The following is a 27,708-nucleotide window of genomic DNA, read 5'->3' as shown; positions in this document are numbered from 1 at the left end:
GAGTAAGAGTAGCAACAAAGTACAGAGAAAAGAGAGTTGGGGCAAGGATGTCACCCTGCTTGACACCATTCTCTAGAGGAATGGGTCCTGCCATGCCACCACCAACACTGACCCAAGCATCCATCCCATCATGAAATGATTTGATTATTGATACAAAAGGATCCAGACATCCAGGTTTGCCAAATATTTCCCATTTGGAGGCCACAGAATCAACGCCTTGGTTAAGTCAATGAATACCTGGACAAGATCCATATTCTGCTCATAGCACTTCTCCTGCATCTGTCTTGCTGTGAAAATCATATCCATTGTTCCTCTTCCAGATCAGAAACCATATAGATATTCTGATAGAACATCATTTACAAGACAACCATTCAAGAATATTTGCCAGAACCTTGCCAGCAGCTGATAGTAGATCAATACCTCTGTAGTTGCCACACCCTACTCTGGCTCCCTTTCCTTTATAGAGACGAAAAATAACTGCATCCTTCCAGTCCTTAAGCATTGCACCATCCCTCCAGATTACACAAATAATTTTATGAAGGGACACCAAATCGCAGGACCTCACCACAAATACACATACACATGCACACACACACACACTTGTATACCTGTGCCATCAATAACCATGCCATTTTAAAAGAAATAAACTAACAATGATATATAATCTATTATCATCACCATCATCATCATCGCCATAATCCCCATTGCACATTCTTTTCATGCTGGCATGAATTGGATGGTTTGACAAGAACTGGCAAGCGAGGAGGTTGTTGTGACAAGATTGCTATGGCTAGATGCCTTTCCTAAAGCCAATCACTTTACAGGGTGTACCGGGTGCTTTTTATGTGGCACCAGCACCAGTGGGGTGACCAAGTGACTTGCAAGACAAGGCAAAGGCCCCTTGACTGGGAGGGGGAGTAGTATCGAGAGAGGTGGCTTTGTGCCAGTAAATGAGGGGTTAAAAGAATAATAGAGTGATAGAGATAGTGGCTGTAGAACAGGTACAAGGATATCCCAGTTAGAGGAGAAGGGAGAGAAAGATAGAGATGAATGTGTGTCAGGACATACCCCTTGAGGTACAGTGGGTGGGATGAGTATAGGTGAAATGAGACAGGGGACTGGACTGGGTGGGTAGGCAGGGAAAATGTATATTACATGTATTTGATATAGGCTTGTATAATGAGAATGATTAAACTTTTATTGAAAATACTTTTAAGGAGTGCATCCAAAGTGAATTAAATATGAATAAAATTCAATGAGGTTAAAAACTTTTTTATTTAAGTTTCCTCCAATTATTATTTTGAAACCTCACTGACAGGGGCAGACTGAGAGTATTAAAGGCCCTCGGGTGTAACTGTTCCCCAGGCCTCTTAGCATTGATATGAAAGAGAGTTAAAAAAATGTAGAGTGCAGGACCCTCAGAAACAGAATAATCTGTAGGCCAGTACATAAAGATAGCAAAGCTTGTCCACAATTTAAAATTGTCAACTGCTCAGACCATAAATTTGTGATCTGTATGTTTGGCCTAGATAGGCTCTGTAGGTAGGGATTTGATTACTGGAAACTGAATGTGTCACTTCTAGTGCACCAAACTTACAAAGACTGGATTAACAAAGTAGTTAAGTGGGCATTGATGAGGACACAAGGGTGATTAAAGTGGAATCAATAAGGTTTAGTAAGGAAATAGCAAGAGAAAAATAGATTACAGGGAAATCTAGTAAGAAACTTAGAGGAGGCACATAGGAAAGGCATCATAACTCATGTGTTTGTGGTGAGATTAGCCATTGACCAATTTATCAATGCAAAGCATGAAAGCTGTGTTGTCAGAGCTAAGACACGAGAAAACAAAAGCCATCTGATGGGCCCAAGTGGCCTGCATGCAATGTGGTAACAAGACCTCAATTTGGTCATTGGTAGAGCATGATGGGTATGTTATTTAAACCTGATTAGATGTGTGCAGCTTTTCAACAGTACTTAACTGTTCAGGATGAGTGGTAAGCCTAATCACAGAACAGATTTCAGCACTTACCTTAACAACCTGCCATGACTCTTGTCTAGAGAAGTGGAGTGTCGCAAAAAAAGTCAATAACAGCTTCAGAAATATAGGAATTAATGGCTGGCTGTACAGTGGGTAAATCACCTGTCTTGGATGGTGTACTGCCTAAGACTTTTATTTTTACATTTCAGACTTGTTTGGAAACCTCTTAGCACACATTTGATAGAGTCAACCATTAATACATGATGACTGTCTTCACTGCAGCTAATTTCAGTCCCATCTGCTCAGTGATTAGGATGAATGGTCACCTGTCTGAACCATTCAACTACATACACTTGGTCTGTCAAGGTTATCAATTCTTGTCTCTTCTTTATGTATTGACTCTAGAGCCACTGCCACAGAAACAAGAGATATTGATGGGAATCCCATAAAAACTAGGATGTGAAAGAACCATCTTCATGCCATCCACTTGTACTATGGAGCACTGGATAGATAATTGGATCAACAAGCAGAGTGGCCAATCCTAACACAGAAATGAATTGATAAAAAAACTAACTCTGAAAAATTGGGCAGAGGAGGTGAACACTTACATCATCTCCATCATTTATTACTACCTGATGACCATCATGTCTTGCCCCAGCTCATATCTGATCAAGATGGAACAGCTCCTGTTCCACATTTTGCCAGGGGCAGTGCTTTATTTGCTGCCAAATGAATGGAGGACTGGGAATGCTATGGCTGATAAGGACAAGATGCAGTTGTGCAAAAAGACTGCTACATTCCCAGAAACTCTTTGATGGTAAACAGATATGGTTCCTATTTGTCAGACTCACTTTTCCATAGGTTGTCTCTTTGACAGAGAGCAGCCATGGACCAGCTAAAGACCAAGTCAAGGCACTTGGAATCTGGAATGCCATCGAGTGTTCAAAGTCCTCTACCAATCAAGCAGTGTGGTTGATAGACATCTTCTTTGGCCAAGCCCTCAACTTTTTCAAGTTTCACTTTTCTTTTCCAAGTAGCACAAAGCCACTACTCCATCAATACTACCCCCCCCCCCCACTCCCAGCTGAGGGGATTTTGTCTTGCAAGATGCTTGATAAGTGTGGCGAGCTGGCAGAAACGTTAGCATGCCGGGCCAAATGCTTAGCAGTATTTCATCTGCCATTATGTTCTGAGTTCAAATTCCGCCAAGGTCGACTTTGCCTTTCATCCTTTCAGGGTCAATAAATTAAGTACCAGTTACACACTGGGGTTGATGTAATCAACTTAATCCTTCTGTGTGTCCTTGTTTAGCCCCTTGTGGGAAATAAGATGCTTGATGACCCAGTTGGAGAAGGGGTCACACAAAAAGTACCAACTACATTCTGTAAAGTGGTTGGCATTAAGAAAGCTATCCAGCTATAGAAACCATGCCAAAACAGATAATGGAGTCTGTTGCAGTTGCTGTTAAACCATCCAACTCATGCCAGCATGGCAAACGGATGTTATATGATGATGATGTATGTATATGGGTGCCTGAGTCTTTTGTGGGTGATTTTATATTTCTCTTCAATTATTGGGCAATGTGCTGTGCTTCTGAAAAACCTCTCAAGCCAAGTGAAATCATAGTGGTGGCCAAAGCCAGTGCCATCTGACTGGCACCCATGCTGGTGGCACGTAAAAGGCACCACTTGAGTGTTGGGCCCCATGCAGGCGGTGACAAGTGACCAAGACCTTTGGTGATATACCGTGCTTGTGTAGACCTGTCCAGCCAAGTGAGACCGTAGTTGTGGCTGATGCCGGTGTCAGGTCAATGGTTCATAAAAAAACACCCACTACACTCTCAGAGTGGTTGGCATTAGGAAGGTCATCCAGCTGTAGAAACCTTACCAAATCAGATTGGAACCTGGTACAGCCCCCCACCTCCCAGCTTACCATTTTTCAGTCAAACTGTCCAACCCATGCCAGCATGGAAAATGATGATGATGATGATCTACACATGCAATTTGCTTACTGATTTATAAACAGTGGTTTCACTGTCATTTGCAATCAGCCCACTGTGAAAGCCTGTCCAGACTTCTGAACATTGTCTCAACACACTCCTTGGTCTTTGTAAACAAAAGGCTTTTTCCAGTGTCATTTGTTTACAGTTCACCACATAAGCGTACCCAGGTTATTTTTTTGCTTGATAGATTTGGAGTTTATGGCCTCAGCTGGAAACAGGTGGAAGTTGGTAAGAGGAAAGACATCTAACCATAGAAAACTCTGCCCCAAAATACTCTTGTCAGACTCATGAAAGCATGGAAAAGTAGAGGATGCTGAGATAATGATAATGCATAAGTTCAACTGTGTGACTGGATCAGCATAAGAGGAATCAAGTGCAGCATGCAAGAGAGAAGACTGCATTGGTTTGGACATGTGATGCATATGAATGAGGGCAGTGGTATAAAGAAGTGCCGATCACTGGAAGTGGATGGTACCTGGGGAAGGAGGAAGAGGGAAACCCAGAAAGACAGGAGATGAAGTGGTAAGGACTGATCTCAGGATGTTGGGCCTCGTGGAAGAAATGACAATGGACCGAGATGTCTGGCAATATGAGATTCTCGAGAAGACCCACCCACGTCAGTGAGTGTTGTGTTCTGCCCACACACCCCGACCCCCGACAAACCAAACGATATCTCTTCTCCCAATCCGCATCTTTTCTTTCCCTCAAATTTCCTCTTTCATGCAATATGATTGATTATCTCTCACTCCCCAATCTTGTCCTCACTGCATCATGGCTATCCCATAGTCCCCCACCCCTCTATATGGTCAGGTTCTCACCAGTCACTGCATTCCCCACACCTACTCCCTACTCACGCTTCTTTGCTAGTATCCTGCCACTTATGACTTCTGTACACCTTAACGCTATGTCCTGGTACTTGCCCCTATCTATCTTTCTCTTCCTTTACTCTACCATCCCGTCTACATTTTGATCCCTGCCCCTTGTCAGTATGCCCTGGCACTTTGCCACTATTTCTCTCTTGCACCCTTGCTGTCTTCCACTTTCTCTCTCTTTGTCTTGTTCTTCCCTCTGGCTGGGTAGCCATGTGTCTCCACTACAGTAGCACATCTGGGCATCTGAGAAAATTGAATTCCTCCTGTACGAGGGGTTATCCAAAACAAACCAGAATTTGGCAGTATTGTTTCATTCACTTAGTTTCACGTCTTTATGCTTTTATCACCTTCAAAGTATTCTCCATTTGAAGCAGTGCATCGGTCCATGCGTGTTTCATTAGAATCAGTCCTGGAACTCTTGCAAAGTGATACCTTTCACTTCCTCCATCATCTCTTTCTTCACTTCTTCTACATCTGAAAATTCCAAAGCACCAGCGTTTGTCACCTTTGAAGAATGGCCCAGATCAACTTCCAATTGTTCTTTCAATTCATGACACACATTCAGTCATGACTGCTTTTTATCTTCTGTGAGCAAGTGAGACACAAATTTTGCTGCAAGTATTTTCATTCGCAATTTTTCACTCAAAATTCGTTGGCAGGAGCTCCAGGACATATCAGTCGTATCAACAAGTTTGTCACTTATTCAGTGATGGTCCTCCAAGATAATTCATGAATTTTCAAGTGATCATTCCTAAAGCTTGAAAACCATAAACTTGTGTTTTGCTCATGGTAGCATCGTTGTAGGCTGTTTGAAGCATGAGAACTATTTTGGCTGCTGTTTTCCCCAGCAGAAAACAGAATTTCATGGAAGCACACTGTTCATTCATTTCAGCCATTGCAAAAATTGAGAAACAGGGAGAAGCACTGCACAACACCACTCAGCAGAATCCCTACTGTTGGTCGGTAGACTGATGCCTGAGGGTCGGTTCAAGTGGCATCAAGATGCCTGAGGGTCATATCAAGTAGCAGAAGCCTGAACTATAACAGGTTTGTCCCACAGAGGACATTTCCTGTTTCCCCCTCGCATGTCCTTGGTGTTTATTTTCACTTCATGTCAGTTACATTCAGAGACAAATTTCTCTGTTAATCTACCTGTCATTCCACTGCACCTCTTGTGTGTCCATAGCTTGCACTGGGTGCAATGAATGGAATTCCTTCCAACATCTTTCCAATATATTGAGCAGGGCCATCTACCAGCTGGAAAGACACTTTAATCTGCTTTCTTGCTAACAACAACCTTGATATTTACCAGATGAACTTTAAGGCCCTTTGAGTCCAGGCTTTGCTTCTACACCTGGAATATCTTTTGCAATTCTGTTAAAGATTCTGCTATAAAAGTGAGATCATCAATATATAAGAGGTGTCCCCTGGTGAACTCCTACTTGTACACTAAATTCATCACTGTACTCATGGCTGACTCCCACCCTACTGACTGTACCCCTATACATGGCTTGTACAGCTACTTATCAACTCCTTTTATAGCCCTGCCTACCTCCCTCTTCCACCACTAATATACTTATGTGTGAAAATTATTGAACAATCACTCTGATACTACATACAAGCAAAATACTTCTTGTCATAATCCTAGAACATTTGAAACCATCCTTTCAACAAGAAATAGCTAAAGAACAGGCTGGCTTTGGAAGCGATGAAGGCACAAGAGATCACCAGCACCAATCATCTCTACACAATTTGGGGAAAAACAAGAGAACACAACCTTACAACTTTCCTTTGCTACATTGACTGCAGAAAGAAGCCCATCGTGAGTGTGTGTTTATATATGTATATATGAAAGAAGGTTTGAAAATGCAATTTTAAAGATGTTTATTCACTTGACCGGTTTCACTTTTTTAGAAAAATAATTGTCAAAAGTAAAATGTAAAGCTTTGTTGTGTTAAGTCCTGGTTGTCACAAAAGTATTAAAATACATCTATACAGTCTTTGATAATAATAAGAAATATTTTCTCAGACATTTCCTTGTAAACTGTTTTTAACATTTTCTTATTATTATCAAAGAATGTAAATATGTATTTTAATACTTTTGTGAGAACCAGAACTTAACACAACAAAGCTTATACAAAGCTTTACATTTTACTTTTGACAATCTTTTTCTAAAAAAGTGAAACCGGTCAAGTGAATAAACATCTTTAAAATTGCATTTTCAAACCTTCTTTCATATATATTTCTACTTGTGTGGTACCTTACAACTTTACTTTGTTATATACATATATATCTTCTGGTTTCTTTCCGGTTCCATCCATCAATCCCACTACCAAGGCCTTAGTCATCCTGTGGCTACAGTAGAAGACATTTGCCCAAAGTTCCATGCATGGCTCATTGGTTAGAGCATTGGGCTTACAATCATGAGGTTGTGTGTTCGATTCCCAGACCAGGCTGTGTGTTGTGTTCTTGAGCAAGACACTTTCATTTCATGTTGTTCCAGTTCACTCAGCTGTAGAAATAAGTTGCGACATTACCGATGCTGAATTGGCCTTTGCCTTTCTCTTGGATAACATCGGTGATGTGAAGAGGGGAGGCTGGTATGCATGGGTGACTGCTGGCCTTCCACAAACAACCTTGGAGGGGAACTTTGTAGGTGCAATCCCATTCATAACCAAAGGGGTTATGTGTGTGTGTGTGTGGGGGGGGGCTTTGTGTCTGTGCTTGTCTCCAAACACTCGTCCACCACTTGACAACTGGTGTTGGTGTGTTTACATCCCCATAACTTAACAGTTAGGGAATAGAGACCGATAGAATAAGTACCAAGCTTTAAAAAAAAATAAGAACTGGGGCCGATTCATTTGACTAAAATTCTTCAAGGTGGTGCCCCAGAATGGCCACAGGCTGGAAGCAGTACAAGATAAGAGAGGAAAGATCATTTTAACACCCATTTTTATCACTTCCCCATGCTCGTCTCTGGTGGAATTTTCTACACCCAGTGCCCCACTTCCTGTTGCCAAAACAGAAGGGGAGAGAAGAGGGTGTGTGAGGAGTGGAGGAGAGAGAAGGGAGGAGGAGAAAGCAAGAGAAGGAAGCGGGAGGAAGCAACATGAGGAGGAGGGAGGAGTAGGAGGAAGCAGCATGAGGAAGAGGGAGGAAGAAGCAGTAGGAGGAAGAGGGAAGAGGGAGGAAGAAAAGAGAGGAAGAGGGAGAGAGTAGGAAAAGGAGACACAAGAGGAAAGAGGGAGGGGAAGAGGAGGGAGGAAGAAGCAGTAGTGGGAAGAGGAAGAGGAGGAAAAGAGAGGAGAAAGCGGTAGGAGGGAAAATGATGTGAAAGTGATGATGGTGATGGTGATGATGATGGGTATATGCGTGTTTATGTTTACCTGTGCATGCACAGCTGTGTGTGTGTGTGTGTGTGTGTGTGTGTGTGTTTGCCTTCACCATCACAGTTATTGCAAATCAGCTTAAATAATAAGTAGAGACTCAAGGGTTACAAACACACACATATATCATCATCATCATCATCATCATCATTTAACATCTGCCTTCCATGCTAGTCATGGACGAGACAGATATATTATAAATAGAGAGAATAATTTTGTTTCAGTTTCCCTCTACCAAATCTATTCACAAAACTGTTCAGCCCAGGGTTATAGTAGAAAATGTGGGGGAAAAATAAATGAAAAACATAAAGCCGACCAAAGCCTTGTGAGTGGATTTGGTAGAGAGAAAGTGAAAGTAGCCTGTTGCATATGCGTGTGTGTGTCTGTGTGTGTGTCCTCATTCCACCTGACAACCAGCGATGCGCTGTCTACATCCTTGTAACTTAACAGTTTGGCAAAAGAAACTGATAGAATAAGTACCAAACTTTAAAAAAGAGTCCTGGAGCTGATTGTGTTCACTAAAATTGTTGAAGGTAGTGCTCCAGTATGGTCACAGTCCAATGATTGAAACAAGTAAAAGATAACGAGTGTCAAGTGAATAAAAGAACGATACGGTAGAAAGAGGCAAAGCAAGCCAAACAAATACCTTCTATAAAATCCATGTTATTTTCATCGACACCCATATTTCTTTTGGTTTCTTTGATGGAGTGTGGAGTCTGTCAGGTTTCAACAATATTTACCAAATTACTTTCAGATTCTTTACACTAAAATTGAAACAAGAAATAAAAAGGAAAGCTGACATACGAATATAGACATGTGCTGTTTAGAATAATGTATTTTATATAAAGAAAACAAAAACAAAACTGAGATGTTGCATGTGTGTGTGTGTGTGTGTGTGTGTGTGTGTGTGTAGATGTAAGTGCATGTCTGACCATATCTATGATAAGTAGATCATTAGCTAAAAAAAGCCTAAGGGCCAAGACCCAGATCCAAAGCTCCAGACGGGACAAGCGTTCATCTTCCCTCACAAGTCAAGTAGGATCTGGTTGTGCATACTGTGCATTCATTAGTTAGTTTAGATAGCTATTGGGTTGTCCAGAAAGTTCTTGCCGATTTTTAAAGGAAAGAAAAAGGTCAATAAATACTTGCCATTACATTTTTAATCAACCAAATATGAACCATTTTGTTGCACAATGCGTCTCCGTTTTTTGCTTTAACTTGAAAATACCCTCTTCCCAGAATTGAGGTGCCTGGGAGGGTAAGTCGAAAGGTAAGCTCCTATAAATCGGCAACCCAATATTTAGTCATGAGTAGATGTAGACACCCTTTGGCAAGTTTACGGCAACAAAGCAATGAGTCGTATGCAATGTTTTGAGAGGGACAGGCACTTCCAAAGCAGACATCAGTGCCACAGATCAATCAAGAACATGCTCAGTGTTCTTCTTGACATTTGTGGTATCGTGCATCAAGAACTTGTCCCCCCAGGACCAGGCCATCAATCGAGAGTTCTACTGAAACCTTTTGAAGCATTCAGTGAAAGCAACTGGATCTGTGGAATATGAAGAAATACAATTCTTCACAGAGTTCTCCTCACTTGTGAGCTTTTTGCCAAAAACAACATGGTATTACTTCTGCACTCACCCTATTCACCAGATTTGGCACTGCAGACTTCCATCTCTTCCCCAAGATGAAAATTCAACTCAAAGGTTGCTGTTTTAACACTGTTGTCAAGATCCATAGCAAATCACAGTGGGTCCTTGACTTGCTTACAGAAAATCTCTTCAAAAGTACAAAAGTGGGCAGGTGAGACTGGTGTGTTGCTGTGCAAGGTGACTATTTCAAAGGAGATTCTGTTAAAACTTAAGTAAATAAGCTATTTTTTATTAATCATAACTTGTCGAAGAACCTTTTTGATACCATTTCATATTTGTAGGTGCATATGTATCAATTATGTTGATGGCAGGTTGTAACCCCAAATCCTTTGGTGTTACTGGTGAGGTAGGAAGGAACTACTTTAAGTATTACTTTGAACCAAGTGGTTTTTGTGCAGGATCTGATAAGTGAAGAAGCTGCATCTGGGAATAATGGAAGGGTGCAGATCCTTGTGGTGCACTTTTTAGGAAATTGCACTTTCAAAAACTGAGACATAGTCAACTTAGCCAACAGCTAAAGTTATGCTGTTTGTCAAGTTGTTTCATGTGAAGTTAAAAGTTTTGCTGATATCACTGGTAGGGAAAATGGTTTGAAATGGTGAGCTTTGTGAGAAGAGTCTTGAAATTATAGTAAAGTTTGGGTAACATGCAAATGATTGCTGTCAAGGATGAATTTTCTAAAATTTTTAAGGACACATATAATTATGTGATGGATTTGTGTAATGTTGCTTCATTTAGGTCTTTGTCAAGGTATAAAACTGAAATGATTTTACCTTCTAAAGATTCTAGGAATTTGACAAATATTGGTATGTGAAGCTAGAAATCTTGATGGCAGATATTTCTTTAGGGTCTTTGTGCTCAAGGGTTGAGGCTTTTGAGTTTGGGGGTTGCTCTATCAGTTTTCTGGTAACACAAAGTTGTAGATGTCATATTCAAGTTAGAACAGGCATATTTTACCTTTCGTGTCACCACCTTTTAATGACTGAGTTTTGAAGAATATCTGAGTTTTCTGTTGGAGTGCAGTTATGTTACCTGAGATTTTAATTAAAACACGTTAAAAGTGGTGTGGCTTTGTTGAGGTTATTAATTAGCTTGTATAAGTAATTTCCAGTTAGTTTTTTAATTTATGTTGGAAACAAGTATTTGCCAGCTCCCTGTTTCTCTAGAGTCTACATCCAGAGCTGGTTTCAGCCGGATTGGTAACGAAAGGGTTAAATATATTTGCTTAGTTTCTGGAAACTGAATTTTATTTCTCTTGTGTAGGGTGCCAATGTATTGTTTCAGATGGTCATTAGTTTATTGCCATGGAGACAGGATTTTATAAAACCTCCATTGTTGTTGAATATAGATACTGAAGAGTCTTTGATGATAATTGTGGTATTGTTGCTTATCCATGGATCACCTTTGATCAAGCAGATCAAAACCATTCCAAGCATGACCATCTCATTTTTTAAAGAACATCTACAATGACATTATTCATGTCCCTTTTTTTTTTTTTTTGAAGTGGTTTAGTGACATTTCACAAAGATTGGGCTGCTATCAGTTTGAGCAATACAATGTGGGCTTCCTCCATTACATTGAGGTGTTTATTGTGTTCTATGAACCTGAATTCTTTTGAAGTTCATGGAAGTATTTGTTGTTCCTTGAGGTATGTGTTGTGATGATGATGGGTGAAGGTTGGAGGGTCAAGGGACTGTTTGTCATGGCGTTACAATAGCATTAAAACATATTTCAGACCCAACAAACAGCTGTTGACATTCTACAAAGCTCTAGTGAAACCCACAATGGAGCACTGGGCCCACATCTGGGACAAGTGTCACAGCTGCACACACTAGCGTCGTGACCGCATTGAGATAAGGGCCACTTGGCTGATTGGCTTCCCATCATTAATGACACACTTCTTTCAGCCTCTGACCAACGAGCATGCTGTCTCCTCTCCTTTTCTATCACTACTACAATGGTCCCTGCTTCTTAGAACAGACCAGTCTCTTATTCCACCACTCAGGCACCCCTGACCCGTTCATCATTCCACCCCTTCTCACTCTTCCCCTACACTAACCATCATTCCCAGAACATCTCTCTGTTCATGCTGGTGTTCATCTGCAATAGTCTGAACGGATCCTTAACAACGTTAATCTTGTCTTGTATTCCCTCTCCTTTCTTTCTCTTGTTCTCCGTTGCTGTTAACTTTATCTTCATGGACAAAACTCGGACTGATGGTTGTGATAAATGTTAAATTTTCAGGATGCAAATAATCAGCTGCTGCTGCTTAAAGCTCATCAAGCAAATTTCAATGAATGACATTTTCATGAGTGCATTGTCACAGATCTGTTAGCGTATTTAACCCTTTCATTACTGGATTTATTTTGAGATGCTCTGTGTTTCTTTCAATTATTTTAGATATAACAAAGAATTTAGTAAAATTACTTAGTTATCATTCAGCTAGTGTTAGGAACATAAATTGTGACTAATGTTTGGTGGAAGATTTTAATTCAAAATTTATGAAAAGAAGACATTTGTACTCAGAGCCAGAGCTGGTTTCAGCCGGATTGGTAACGAAAGGGTTAAATATATTTGTATGTTGTGTTTGAACACCAAAATGACCTAAAGTTCTCCAGTTTTATATGGATTTCTCTGAAATCTTTCTCTTTACGAGCTCCAGTAGTAGTAGTAATAGTAGTAGTAGTAATAGTAGTAGCAGCATCCATAGCCATGAAGTGGTTGAGTAGACCTGTTACCAAAAGCAGTCTCTCTTTATTTTTCATCTTCTCCTTCAGACATTTAGTATTTCAACATCATCATCATCATCCTATGTGAGATTATTTTGTTTTCGTTTCACACACCTTTCAATTTTTGGAAAAATTCTCGGCAGTTGAACCTTTTCATACCAATTACAAAAATTGCAATCATTTCTTGAAGAATTTAATAAGCTTTTGAATCTCTCAAAATCCCATGATGACTTGGAAGGCGTCATTTTTGTTTTAGATTTTTTCAAAAGAATTGATAAAAAAAATTATAAAACCTTTAAAAGTGAAAAAATATTTAATGAGAGAAAATATAGCCCTGGCTGAGATGTCCCCTCAGTTCTAAAGCCAGCGGGATTAACCAGAAGCAATGGAAAGAGACAGGATGGGTTTACCTTCTGTGCCTGGGTTAGAGGTCGGTGCCTCATCTGGGATGTCACAGTCTGTGACTCTTTTGCTCCGCTTCAGTAGCTGAACGGAATAAAACTCTGAACAATCTCTTCCACCCGGTGGCATTTGAAACAGTTGCAGGGACTGCACCACTAACAGCAGAATTCTTGTCAGTGGTGACAGCTCCAGGCCATGCCTGTGATGGGGCTTGACTTTTCCAGTGCTTTAGCCTCACTATCGTCTGTGATAATGCTGTGAGTGTGCTGGCTTGCTTCACTATGTTTCAGTCAACCTTGTGGTGGGCGACCAATTGAAGAATTTGGTGCTGCAGTGATGTTTTTTTTCTTTTCTTTGTTTTCGCCCTTTTTTTTCTTTGTCTTTCTTTTGTATTATATTTGTACCGTACATACATGTGTTATATATGTAATAAAACTTTCACAGAACATAAATATAATTGAAATTTTGGAGACGGTAAAGAATATGCACACCCAGTGTTTAGGGTTAGAATTTTTGTTACGCCGAAAACGGATGGTGCGCGTATTCTTTACCTCTGCCGAAGTTTTCGTAAGTTTGTTTACTTTAAAGCTTTAAAGGTTCATAACTTTGTTTAATTTCTCCAAAGAATTGTGATTTTCGTAATTGGCAAGAAAAACTCCATCTGTGTAGAGATTTTCAAGGAAATGGGAAGAAATATATCAAATGGAAAAAACCGAAAGAGTGTAGGGTATGCTATGAAGGATATTTAGCGGCTACCTTTGATAGATCGAGCAATATATATGGAGTTCCCCAGTTTGCTCAAGAAGCCATGTTGTTGTGCCCATAGGCATCAAACAGGTTCTAAAGGGGGAGCGAGCACATAGCAAACGATTAACTCATCGATTATACATTCTATAAAAGGCGCCAATTTTGAAAAATGTACTTGGCAGGAACAGTCGTTGCTTTATTAGCTACGCCACGAGCAGTGCCGTAAGTATTTGTGATCTGTGAAAGAATAAAATCTGACAAAGTTCCGCCATTTTGGTTGATGTGTCTTTTTCCGAGGCGTAAACTGTTCAGCGTCACCTTTCAAGGTTTTGTTTAATTTTTATTTTCGTTTAGTGTAACATAAAGGTCACCAAACTCTCACACATGTAAAAGAGCGAGTTAAAGATGGCAAGCGTGTTGGTGTTTTATTTTGTCTTTGAGACGGAAAACCGTGAAGACAGCAAAAATAGGAGAAAACTTGCAAAAGATTTACGGGTTGGAGAAGCGAAAACAAAAATATATTTTTAAAAAAAACCATGGCTTAAACATGCAAAAGTTTATAACACAAAAAACTTTTGCATTTTTAAAAAATATATTCGTGAAACAGTTTCATGAAAAGTTGTTTTTTTTAACCCTTGCACTCCTAATATTTGAAAACTTGCGGTTGTTATTGAGGATTTTACGCCACCAAGAATCTAAGCATGATGACAGCGAATTAAATAAATACGATATTGTATAACATGGCAGATAAAGAGTAAAGGATTTTTATGAAAAAGTCTCCAAATTTTTTTATTTTTACATTCATTAAAGTTCTGCATAATCCTTCCAAATGATAGTAAAACGTGGACTTTTTGTTTAGATACTCAAATAATGTATTCAATGTTAGCGATTTTTTTCCAAATGTCCATCCTAAACAATAAAAAGTGTCCCGTTTTATATTCAGGGTTAAATATAGCACTTCCGGTACAAGAAGAGAAAAATTACCAGAAAATGGGACGTATGACGTCATAGTTTAGTAAATTCGTTTTTAAAGTCACAATTTTATTTTTAGTCATTAACTAAATCTGATTTTTTTTTAGAAATAAGCAAATGAAATGAAAACTGAAATTATTGTATCTTTTAAATCTAAATTGCTAGCATTCGTTTACTAAGAAAAAAGGTGACCGATAATAAAAGCAATGGGAAAAAAGTCACAGTAATAAAGTCACAATTTTTGGCTGGTAAAAAAAGTCACAATTAATTTGTGGTGACCGGTAATAAAATCACAACAAATTTATGAGATCCGGACAACCCCCCCCCCACCTTTGGACCCCACCCCGGACAAACCCCACCGGACAGAACCCGCTCGGAGCCCCTCCCCCCTCACCCGGACAAAACTCTTGTGACTTTTCTACCTGGATTCTAAAAAAAAAAAAGGAAGACATTAGATAACTATTTGAACAAACGGATGGAATGGTCACAGATACAATGTCTTTGTGCATAGAGTAATTTATGTGGGGTTAAACGATAATAGCCCTCTTTCATGCGTCCTCACTTCTCAGAGATGAAAGATTAGGAAGCGAAAATAATTTTTAAATCAAGACTAGAAATAAAAAAAAAAAAAGCAAAAATATCTTTATAAAAACTCTACGGAAAGTTTGCTAATTGTTACAATATTTGTCAATAATTATGATCGTTGTAATGATAATATGTTGAAGGATACGAAAAATATTCAAGCTTTCAAGAATTTAACTTACCGAAAGTTTCAAATTGTTATTTTCCCCCACAAGACTATTTTTTTCGAGATATTCCTAAAGATTTTTTTTTCAATTTTTTTAAAATGTTTTCCCAAGTTTATCAACTGATGGTGTAATTCAGTTATAAATATCTAAATTAATATTATTAATAAATATAAATAATCTTGTCCACAAAAATGGGAAGAAGGGAAAGTATAAAAAGCGGGTCTGATATTTACGTAATTTGAACGTAAAATGACAAACGTTTTATTTAAATTTATTTATTGAATCATGGTTTTTTATTTGTTTTACGTGTATTTGTTTTTTTTTTCTTATTTGTTTTTTTTTCTTAATACGCGTATATGATGTTTTTGTTGTTAAGGGCAACATATATATATATGTTTGTATGTATATATATATATATATGTATGTATGTGTGTATATATATATACACATACATATATATATACACGATAGATAGATAAAGAGAGAGAGAGAGAGAGAGAGATATGCAGAAAGGTGAAGGGAGATTGAGACAGGAAAAGAGTAAGAGCGCAAAGCGGGCCGGGGGGGGGGGCGATGGTTCAAGGGAGGTAAGTAAGAATTCGCAAGAGATAAACGCTTTCATTTAACGGTCGAAGTGGGGGCGGGAAATGCTCAGGTTTATATAACTTGTTTGGATTATTTATTTAATAATTCTGATGCTGATAAAAAAAAACTGTAGGAAAGCGAGATTTATAGTTTATGACAGGAAAGAAAATGCGCAGTTCCTGAATATTTTGCATATATTTGTCGATTTTAGCTGCTTCATGACTTTTTGTCCTTCATCCGATATTCGACAAGGTAGAGAGAAGCGACATCTCTAAAAAAATCAATACTGTCTCCAAATAGTCTAAGAACGGACTGTCTGGCCAACCAACGGAAGCAATGTCTTCAGCCGAAACAAAAAAATTCCCAGTTCATTATAAAAGTTTCAATTTCATCCATGAAATTAAATGACAAATTTAGTAAATGGCTTTTGATGCACATTGCGCTTTGTTTTGCTTAATTACATCGCCGTCTCTCTCTCTCTCTCTGCGTAGATAGATTTTCATGTATCATGCCTATAGAAGTCAGCGGTCGTAGACCATCCTATCATGCCCGTCTTTCCCTTACACAACTTTATTTGGCCAGTCATCCTAAAGCCAGCTGGTCAGGCGATTTGCGTATCGTCCTGTCTTCACGGGTTTCAGCCTCACCTCTTTCATTTTCATTTTGTAAAAAATTTATTTGTTTTCTGGTTACCAAGTTCTCTCAATGACCTTAGCCTATTGTCTCATATTGTTGAGAACCTTTCTAATGGACTCATCTAAGAAGCTCGTCGTTTTACCTTTTCTGCACTCACACACACAGATACAGAGGACAAGGAATAAGTACATCAAGAGGATGAAAAAAAATGGTCATCTGAACTCTCAGCTGACAACAAGCAGTCACTATCCTCATGCCTGCCAAAGCCTTCTGAACCGGTCACTATGAGATAGATGTTTGAACTCAGAAGCTGGTCAGTATTACAGGAAATCTCAACTTCAATGAAGATATAGACTGGCTTTACTTCCCACGCAAGGATGGTGATCATGGTCTCAAATCTGTCTTGATGTCATATGAAGCACGTTTTGTGACACTGAAGCAATGTTTGCAGCTAAGGAAAGAGACCAGTATCTATGTTGGCTAAGTTTGTGACCATGAGACCAACAATGTAATTAGGATAGCTAATGAACTGGAGGAGAGGCATGAAATAATGATACAGATCTCTTCCCCAAGAAGCATTGGTAAATTCTATTTATCAAAAGAAGAAAATATCAAAAAAATGAACCAGTTCACTGAGAAAACAATACATAGGTACTTGGTGTGAAAAACGCAAACAGAAGAAATTGATCATATCAAAAGCTTGCCCAAAGTGCTGACAAATTTATGATGTCCTACTTTGATGGCTACCTCCATGCAATCCAAGAACAAGAGATCCCCCCCCCCCACAGGCAGAAAACTTTGACAAACATGTAGACTGTGCAAGAGCAAGACTGAAGACGTCAACCACATGAAGGACCAGCTGTGAGGAAATGCCTTCCAGATGATGGTTTGCCACGAGGCAAGAGGTGGCGTCCAGAACAGTGTGGAACAGAATGACATAAAGAAAACACCAACAGATGAAGCAAACTATATTGAGACCAATTGGTGCCAAGAATATTGGCGGAACTTAAAAATTAAAACAGCAGCCAAATATTGTTGTGTAGGACCACAAGGAAAAGACATGTTCTGTTTGGAAATCAGCTGCCCTCTGGACACCAATGTGATGAGAAAAATACAAGAGAAAGAGGCGACATCTATGGGTTGTTGATATGGAATTTGCAAGTCCAGAACCCAAGACACACTTTCAGCTTTATACTTGGCATTAGGAAGGGCATCCAGCTACAGAGACCATGCCAAAACATACATGGAGCCTGGCCAGCTCCTGTCAAACTGTTCAATACATACCAGCATAGAAAACAGATATTAAATGATGATGATGATGATGACCTGTTATTATTGGAGCAACAGGATACATACCAACCTGTCTGGTATAAAGCATGGCTGAACTTGGGTTCCTGAGGAGAGCAATCAAATCCTTAATTCATACACTACAAATGATTGTGATATCGGGGCCTATAAAGATTTGCAAGATCTCAATTTAAAGGCTAATGAACAAAACAAGGTACTTTCTTTGCCACCAAGTAGGAAGCTGGTTGAAATCAACTCTAAATTAAAATATTAAGAAACAAGTACACACACACGTATGTTGGTTCTCTTCTGTTTTTAATAAATTTGAGATCTTCCTCTGAAGAAGGAGCTGCTTTCTAACAAAAGATACAAAGCTCCATCATTGGAATGTAGATAACAAAAACACATTTTAAACTTGACAAGAGTCTTGCACATTTTCACTGTTCCACTTACAGATTGCATTTGTAATTTGTAAGTTGGTTGGTTGATTTCTTTTTCTGAAAACCCTACTTTATCTAGATTGTTACTTAGGCATTTCCTCAGTAAACCAAGGGCACCAATCATTATTGGTACAAATGTGAATTTATCATCCGGATATGGAAGCTGGTAGTTTCAAAGCAGTTCTCCTCTTTCTCATTCATTTTCCAAGAGATATTCACATCAGCCAAGCAGCTGACTTCTAGGATGGCACATACTTTTCCTTGTGTTGATATTTGTATATGTATTCAATAACAGGGGAGGTTCTCTATATTTAGTCCAGGATAGTTTTTTTTTTTTAATCTATGTACGAATGCAATTATCAGTTGTCCATAAGTCTGGAAAAAAAATGCACAATGTGAGAAATAGAGTGATTATATTTTTATATCTCATTGACCAGTATATTACTGGTTTTGACATAGAACTGGTCCATTTCGTGCTGATTAAGGCACATATGTATATATGTGTGTTTGTATATATGTACATACAAATGAAGTGAATGGATGCAGTTGTTGGGATGCTAACAATTTGGCATCGGTGGTTGGATATTGAGCCTGTCTCGGTGATGGCTTTTTAGGCACCAGAACTTTTTGACACTGGAGACAAACAGACAGAAATAGAAGTATCTTTATGTTTGTGTGAGAGAGAGAGAGAGAGAAGCTGGAAAAAAATATATAATCAACTGGAATAATTAAAATGTGCAGCGAAAGATTACTATTAATAAAAAAAAAGATATGACTCTGCTATTTTTTTGCAAAGGTAACTTTATTCAATTCTTCTTTTGGTATCTATGAACAATACACCAATAGTGACAGTATCCATGTTTTCAAAATTTGTTAGAGTTTCAGATATTCTTTTTGTCAACAGCTCAAGACTTTTTTAAGTTGAGAAAGTGGTTTGTATCCAAATAATAAACGTTCTCCCTTTCTGTATTTTACACAGCCCGTCTATTAATTTCCATATCATTGGACATTGCATTTTAAGTTCATATTGTAATCAAAAAGGGGCTAAGTTCTTGAAGTAGCTCTGTTGCAAAAAAATCAGACACAAAGGTAAGAGAAATAACCATTTCTGATTTCAACATAACATCTGGATCAGTGTTCTGTAGATAAGTGAGACCCAATCTAGCTAATGTGTTTTGGAGATTTTGTGCTAAATGGAAAAAAAAAAAACCACTTCCTTTTATATGCACAGAAGAAAATGATTGCCACAGCATTCTGGGCAGCTTGTTGAAAGGGACACAATTGAAGAGGGTCTCAAAACTGAGCTTTTCTTATCAACTCAAACGTTTTCATATTGTGTTGTTTGTTCAGCAAAAGAACAAACACTAAAGGATGAACCCCATTATGCTTTTTAACCAGAATCATATAAATTTGAGAAAAGAGGCTGGGAGTAACACCGAATGTGCCATCTGCAATGTGCCATGGATCCTCAGATGACACGAAATGCTCTTTTGAAGATTAAGATCAAATCAGAGCTCAGTCGGCAATCACAAAAAAGTTTCCAACATACCAAGTTGACGTTTATATATTTTGGTAAAACTAATTGATGTAAATTCATCATCATCGTTTAATGCCTGCCTTCCATGCTGGCATGGGTGGGATGGTTTGACAGGAGTTGGCCAGGCAGAGGCCAGCACCAGACTTCTGTGTTTTCACATGGATTTTTTACAGCTGGATGCCCTTCTTTAACCCCCAAAACCCAGCAGAGTGCACTTAGTGCTTTTTATGTGGCATAAGCACAAGCAAGGTCAGTTTTGGTAAGGTTTTTACAGCTGGATGCCCTTCTGAACACTAGGCATCCAGCTGTGGACTGAATGCTTTTTATGTGGCATCAGCACTGACAGGGTCAGCAAGTAACTTTCAAGACAAAAGCCTTTTGAGAGGGGAGGGGGTGATCTTGTGTCGGATGAAGAAAGTTATTGTGAGACAAGGACTAAGAAACAGGTGTCTTGCTGTAGAAGAGGTACAAGGTTACCTGACCAGAGTGAGAGAGAGATCAGGAATGAAGAAGGAAACAGGTGTGCAGCCACAAAGGAAATACATGGTTACTCAATGTGAGGGAAGTGCAGGAGAAGGAGAGAGAGAGTGGGAGACAGCAGGATAGAGATGGTGGTAAAGTGCTGGGCATACTCAGAAGGGTTGGGGATCAGAATAAAAATGGGATGGTTGAGTAAAGGAAGAGAGAGAGAGAGAGATGGTGGCAAGTGCCAGGGCATATGCTTGAGGTTTGAAGGTCATAATATAAGTGGCAGGATATTGCCAAGGAAATGAGAGGTGAAAACCCGGAGGGAAGGGCTACTGGATATCAATGATACAGAGAAAGAGGGCTGTGAGGACAGGATTGGGGAGTGGGAGGTAGGCACAGTGCATGAAGGAGGAAATGTTATGATGAGAAGAGATGTAGTTTGGTTTGTTGTGGTAGAGTCTGTGAGGAATGCATGTCTTCTGCATTCAGAGCCCATGTCTCACTACCCTGGAGTACAGCCATTCACACACAAGCATCATGTAGTCTACCTTTCACTCTGAAAGAGAGTCCTTTTGTTGCCAATGGAGATAATAGCTCTGAACTTCCTCCATCCTATTCTTATTCTAGAGACAATACTTTCAGAGCATCCCCCACCATTTCTAATCTGGTCACCTAGGTAACAGAAACTATCTACAACTCCAAGAGATCATCCTCCTGGGAATTTGAGAGAATCTAAGTCCCATGTGCTCTTAGTGCTTATTGTTCCTGCACACCTGGCACATACAAAGACAACTTTACCTGTTAATCTACCTGTGATTCCACTGCACCTCTTATATGTCCATAGTTTTTACACTGGGTGCAACGAATGGAATTTCTTCCAACTCCTTTCCTACATATTGTATGATTTTGAGGAAAGAAGCAGGGCAGGAAAGTGTGATTTATATTCCTTATAAAAAGCACCAAGAGAAAATGGCAGGGAGTTTTTTTAGTGAGTCTTGTCATGTTTGACAGAAAGCAAACTTCCAGGTCAATATAAGATGTCGCAAGTGTCCCATAAATGAAAAGTAAAGCAGAGCAAAGAAAACTTACTAAACACAGCATCTGAGAGAGGAATAAAAGTGTTTGGTTGAGAAAGCAGTGGAAACAGGATTCAAATCCTACTTTATTTTCCAGTGTCACAATATCTTGCTGAACTAGTAGACTTTCTGTAGACAAAGAACCTGTGAAGTCATCTGTGCTGTCTGCTGATGTTTTGTCAGCATTCACATCTGAGGATGTCACTTCATCTCATGACTTGTCTATATTAGGCACCGCATCTATAATTTGGACCTTTTCCAGAAATCTCTAACAGTACGCGTATACTCGTCAGTTATTGTTATAAATTGTTTCAAACTTCTCATATGATGTACCTTGAAGTTAGCTATCACACCTTGATCTATTGACTGGAGCATCCAAACAGGTTAAGTTCACTGAGTGCTTTGGTGCATTTGCCTCAAAGGGAACAATTCTTTATTGGAAATGTTATGCTGGGCACTGTACCTATATATATATATATATATATACATATATATATATATATATAAGGGAGAAAATTGATTTGCAAACCGATTTTCTGAAAGGTTCATAGGTATCAAGACTTCTTGTTGAAAGCCAAATCACAGGTAGATTAAACTAAGCAAAGCCCTTGAATTTGAGCAGGTATATAAGTAGGGGCTTCAATTACACATGACCAGCAATGAATTCTAGATGCACCAGATGACTTTTGGTAACTTTAAAGTCTGCTACTGCTCTTTCTACATGGAATAAAAATCCTAGTAGTTATCATTTCCAAAATATTTTTGTGTATAAACTCCTTCAGCCCCTCACAATATTTAGTAACAACATCTGTATCAGCCTCAGAAATTCCATTGGTCATTTTGATTTCAAGCAAATTAAAGCACTTCTTAAATAATTCAAATCAGCCTTTACTAGTAAGGTTTACATAAAAAATTGCCCATATCCACAATCTCCCTTGCTGAAAAAAAACAAAACAAAAACAATCCAGCACCATAAAAACTTTTAGCTTTCACTTGTGTTTATTAGTACATTGCATCTGGAGTCATTCCATAATAAGCATCACTTTAGATCTATGACAAAATAATGTTCAAAGGTTTACCATTGGAGTTACTTGATTATTTGGTCTAATTTTATCTTTATTCTTATGCGTTGTTCCATGTATCGTTCTATCCACAGACATTGCAAGTTTTAATGGTTTTGTGATGTTGCTTGAAGCCTTTGCCAAATATTAAACAGAATCACTTTTTTCCTACTCTTTTCCACACCAATGCTTTCAGTTTCACTTGATGGTCTCTTTCCATCTTGAATAAGAGTAAAGTACCTTACATATTAGTAGTTAAATTTAACTCTGTTGGTCTAGGAATCCATACCACAGTAACACTGTACAATCCAAGGCAAGTAGTGATATTCTACGTTGGCAAAAGTCTGATGATTTTGGATGCCAAAATATAAGAAATTAAAACTAATGTGGGAGGAAGTACTGTTTGATTATAACTAGTTGTTGAAGTGGTGTCCATATGAACGAGGTGTGAGACAGTGGAGGGAATGTGTAGGTGGTGGTGGTGGTGAGGGTTGGCAAAATTACAGGTTTAAGCTTGAGCTTCCAGAATTATTTGTAGCCATTGCAAAATTTCTGTATCATCTTCACAATAGGTCCCGATATTATGAATTTCATTAGCTTAATTAGTGTGACTGTATCCAAGATGAGTGAGGGCGCGTGGCTTAGTGGTTAGGGCATTCGGCTCATGATCGTAAGGTTGTGAGTTCGATTCCCGGCGACGCGTTGTGTCCTTGAGCAAGACACTTTATTTCACGTTGCTCCAGTCCACTCAGCTGGCAAAAATGAGTTGTACTTGTATTTCAAAGGGTCAGCCTTGTCACTCACTGTGTCACGCTGATTATCCCCGAGAACTACGTTAAGGGTACACGTGTCTGTGGAATGCTCAGCCATTTGCACGTTAATTTCACGAGCAAGCTGTTCCGTTGATCGTATCAGCTGGGACCCTCGTCGTCGTAACCGGCGGAGTCTTTAAAATCCAAGATGAACAACTAAAAATGAAACTCTGATGGGACTTCCTTCCAATGATTTATAAACTTCTAGAGAGGGTAGTTTTCACTTGTTCACATATATTAAAAACTTATCCATCAAAAGAATCTTAAGAATAGGCAGAACAAGATTAACCGAATAAGCAGGCTGTGCAATATTTTCCCAGCAAAGGTTTTCCAATCTTTTCAGATCATTTTTGTATGGTACTGTAGCTTATCAGGGCAGAACATTTCTCCATTGCATTTCACTAAAATAGGCCTCTTTTCTTCAAAGCAATGTTTAAATATTCTGTCTGCTAAAATTGTTTCATTAGCTTGTAGCAACGTAGTCACACTAAACACTTTTCTTGGATGATGGTCACTTTGGGGTTGTGATTTAGCCAGTATGCTTTTATTAAACTCTTGTCTACATCACTCAACATTCTTGTAAAAGACCCACTTTTCGTCACCAGTGCAAAACTGGTGATATATATATTCATGAGAATTTAGAGACATGCAGATATCGACTCATGCTATGAAGTTGTTTTCTGCCAATTACGGAGAACCAATATTGCCAATCGAGGCATCTTTCCGGTCCACATCAAAAACCAGTGAACTGTTGAATGCCTTGAATTCAACCATAATCGTATTGCTTCAATTATACTCTAACAAAAGCAGATCTTCATTAAAATAAACAAGACAACCCTTTTGTAGAGTGCCTTTTAAACTGAAATCATTCTTCCAAAACCTTTCAAACCATCTTTGACTGGTTCTTTCAGTTAAACATCATATTTTGAATTGTTTCTGCCACATTCTTGGCTGTTTTAAAAGCCTGCTGCTTTATTTATCATGGAAGGTTAACCCCAGCTGGATCCAATTGTTCAAATATGATGAGGCAGGTGTTAGCAATTGTGTGAAGAATGAACCATTCATCATTTTCTACTGGATCAGAAATTTATTATATTCATCATTAATCCACACAAAGAACTCTGAAATGTTGAGGCCTTCAAGGACAGGAAGTGGCTAGGAATGGTGGCATTTGATTTCAATATCACATATGTCAAAGGAAATTTTAGCCCTCATGTTGATAGGATTCCACAGTTATATTTGAGACCCTAATTGCAGGACACAAGTTCAAATAGTGTTGATGAATTGATGTGTTGTATTTTGATAACCTAACTTTGGAAAGATTGCATAATCAGAAATTGTCGTTTTCAGAGGAAGAAAAAGAATGTTTGGAATGACCTGAAGAGCTTGTCAAATATTGATTGTGGGGAAAAGGTGTTTGTAGCAACAGGGATTTTATTATTGCACCTGAAGTATCGAGGAGGCAAATCATTATGATAGCCATTTTGGCATAACATGCAATCACTTAAAGACTGAACTGGCTATTCATGCCATGCCATATATTAGCATCCATAGACATTTTAAATTCAGAAGAACAAGCTTCATTTGTGACCCAAAGACTTTGGACTTGTTATATAAATGATATCAGATTGCTATACATCATACTGGATGCCCAAAGATTATTTGTGTTCCTGATGAGAAAAGTTCAACCATGAAATAAGAATCCCAAGTAATTTTTCTTGGAATGTTGTACAAAAGGTTTTAGTGTCAGACAAAACCCTTGAATTTTATGATGAAAACCCGAGTCTGCTACAAAAATTCAAATGGGATTACAAGCACACACACACATTCAATTTACTTGGTATTATTGGTATTATATGAAAACTTCACTCTATGACAAGCAATGAGGAAGTCGCTAGGTGACCACTTAACCAAGCAGAAACAGTATCCATTTCTCTGCTGCAGTAATTTTCAAACTTTTTACTGAAGTGCTTCATACGAAAGGATTTTTTAAAAACTGTTTTTAAAGTTGAAAATATAAAAATATACAAAACTATTGCTCATCTTGATTCATGAACCACAGATAACATATTTTGTAAGCATTTGTCTTTCCAAAAGCCTTTGAATTATATTTTAAAATCCTATGGGGTACACTACTTAAGAAGCACTGTCCTATCACCTTAAAATAAGGTCGTGAGTTCCCTTTGTGAAAAATGGATGGTCCCAGCTTAATACAACTAATCTTAGGTCTGCTCAGTAAGAACTGACCTGAGGCTAAACAATAAAAGGTTCTGGCTAATACTTTAGATTTAGCCATTTTCTCTAGACTAACCATTCCACTTCTGACAGCTTAAAGGAACTTAAAGAACCATCTTAATTCTTAATTTTAAAAGAGTAAAAACCCTAACAGTGGAGTGAAAGACATTGATACCTTAGTTTTCCTGTTAGTTTTTATCTTCTGTGTTTGAAGGACTATGGGAAAGCATTTTCTTATTTGGTAATAGATGAAGGTGGGTAACAGGAAGAGCATCCAGCTGTAGAAAATGTGCCTCAACAAAATTTGTCTGACCCATGCAAGCATGGAAAAGTAGATATTAAAATAATGTTAAAGAGAAGTGATGTGGTTTGGTGGAGTTTATTCATTGCTGAGAACTAATATAGTAATGCGGTGTGGTGGAGTTTGTTGTGGTGTGTATGCATTGTTATGAGGTAATGTGATGTAGTGGAGTTAATCCACTACTTTTGCTGAAAAGTTCTCATTTTTGTTTAACCTTTGGTCAGCCCTCAACAAGCAGACAAAAGGCTTTCCAGCCATGGTCTTCCCATCATCTTTTGTTTTTTCCAGGGTATAAGTTGAAGGAGAACTGGCTGTAATTTTTACAGGTGAAGCAATCACAGAAAGGTTTGTTTGTTGAGAAGTAATGAAATGGGGTTGAATTTATTAAGGGTTGTTATGAGAAAGCTGATGTTGTTTAACCCTGGGTCAGCCCCGAAGGAGCAAACTTTTGATCAAAGGTATTTCACCTATGACATTCCATCAGGCTTGAAGGGGTATCTAGGATAACATTATCTTGATATGTCCTTTCATTATTTAAGGTAACAGTGTGTGATTTGAAGGAGATTTTGCTGTGGTTTCTAGCATATTATCTGACCACGTATGCTCCCTTATTAGCTGATGTGATTTCAAGATGATTTGACTATTATTTCTAGTAGATCAAGTAGAGTGACCACATAGAGGTTCATGTAATGAGGTAGAATTTAATTCTTTGTTGTTGATGGGAAATTATGCAATCTGGTGAGGTTCATCCATTGACATCACTGCAAGGTGATGCCACATGTTTTAAGCTGAGAAACATCTTTCTTCCTAAATGGTAGTTTGTCTGTCAATGCTACCTGACAGTGACCTGGTAAATGCAGCAGAAAAAATAAATTTGAGGAGCAAAAAAGGAAGCAAATTGAAGTGGCTTTCTCGTTTATGTGTTCTGCTGTGACTAAGAAAACCTATTCTAAGAGAGAAGTATTTGTCACAGACCATCCTCTCGTGTTCACTAATTCCAGGCTTGTCATCTTAAGATTCGCAAGCTTCCCTTTTAATAGTGATTAATTAACATTCAAAAAATTTTTGAGTTTCTGAAGCTATTTTCTTTCTATAAGAATTGTCTAAAGCAATATTCTTCCATGTGTTTGGGTTTATCTTGCAGTCTTTCAAGGTTGCTTTCAGAACATCTTTCAATCTTTCACATCAATGCAGCATCCTCCATTTGCAAGTTCAGAATCAATGATTGTCTTCGGCAGTCTACAGACAGGCATTCTGATAACAAATCCAACACAATGCAGTTGCATTTGCTGAAAATTGGCAAACAAGCTACGGTTCTCAGTATTAGGAATCTTATCCAGACACTTTATGCTTAGAACATTCTTACATAATTAAGCTTTTTAGCATGCAACTGGTACACTGTCCAATTTTCCAGATCAAAGTTGAGACAATGACAGTATTGCAAGCTTTAATTCTGGTATATCTGTGAATACCTGGGCTGTGCTACACTCTTAGCTACAGTTTTTCACAAGTTCTACACATCTGCCAATATATGGTGACCCTTCAGCATCAAGGTAGGCATTTGAGGACAATGTATTTCCAAGACATTCAAAATTGTCTCCATTTTTCAGCTCAGTCTCACTTTTATTCCAGGTAGTACATGTTGTGCATGCCCTGCAACCGGTTGACACAGTGATGAGAGTAAGCCCAAACTTGTTGCAGGCTTTTAAGAATTGATTGACAGGATTCGAGCGAGGTCGTTGCCAGTACCGCCTGACTGCCCCCCCCCATGTGCCGGTGAC

At 38.6% G+C, this 27,708-nt stretch overlaps 1 protein-coding gene across 1 annotated transcript in view; it reads right to left on the bottom strand.

Annotated features, from left to right (window-relative positions):
• The window catches only part of LOC115223709 (proteoglycan 4-like), a 100,485-nt gene extending 84,738 nt beyond the window's left edge, over window positions 1-15,747 (bottom strand). The window contains exons 1-2 of the mRNA XM_036512650.1: window positions 15,505-15,747; window positions 8,885-9,002 (exon numbers count right to left, since the gene is read on the bottom strand). Coding sequence (XP_036368543.1) covers window positions 8,885-8,921 — 37 coding nt within the window. The 5' untranslated portion in view covers window positions 8,922-9,002; window positions 15,505-15,747. The remainder of the gene's footprint in view (window positions 1-8,884; window positions 9,003-15,504) is intronic.
• Window positions 15,748-27,708: the final 11,961 nt, after the last annotated feature.

This window comes from Octopus sinensis, linkage group LG23 (genome assembly GCF_006345805.1).
Source record: "Octopus sinensis linkage group LG23, ASM634580v1, whole genome shotgun sequence".
Lineage (NCBI taxonomy): Eukaryota > Metazoa > Mollusca > Cephalopoda > Octopoda > Octopodidae > Octopus > Octopus sinensis.
Note: the sequence above shows the minus strand (reverse complement) of the source record. Positions and strands in the feature narration are given on the sequence as shown.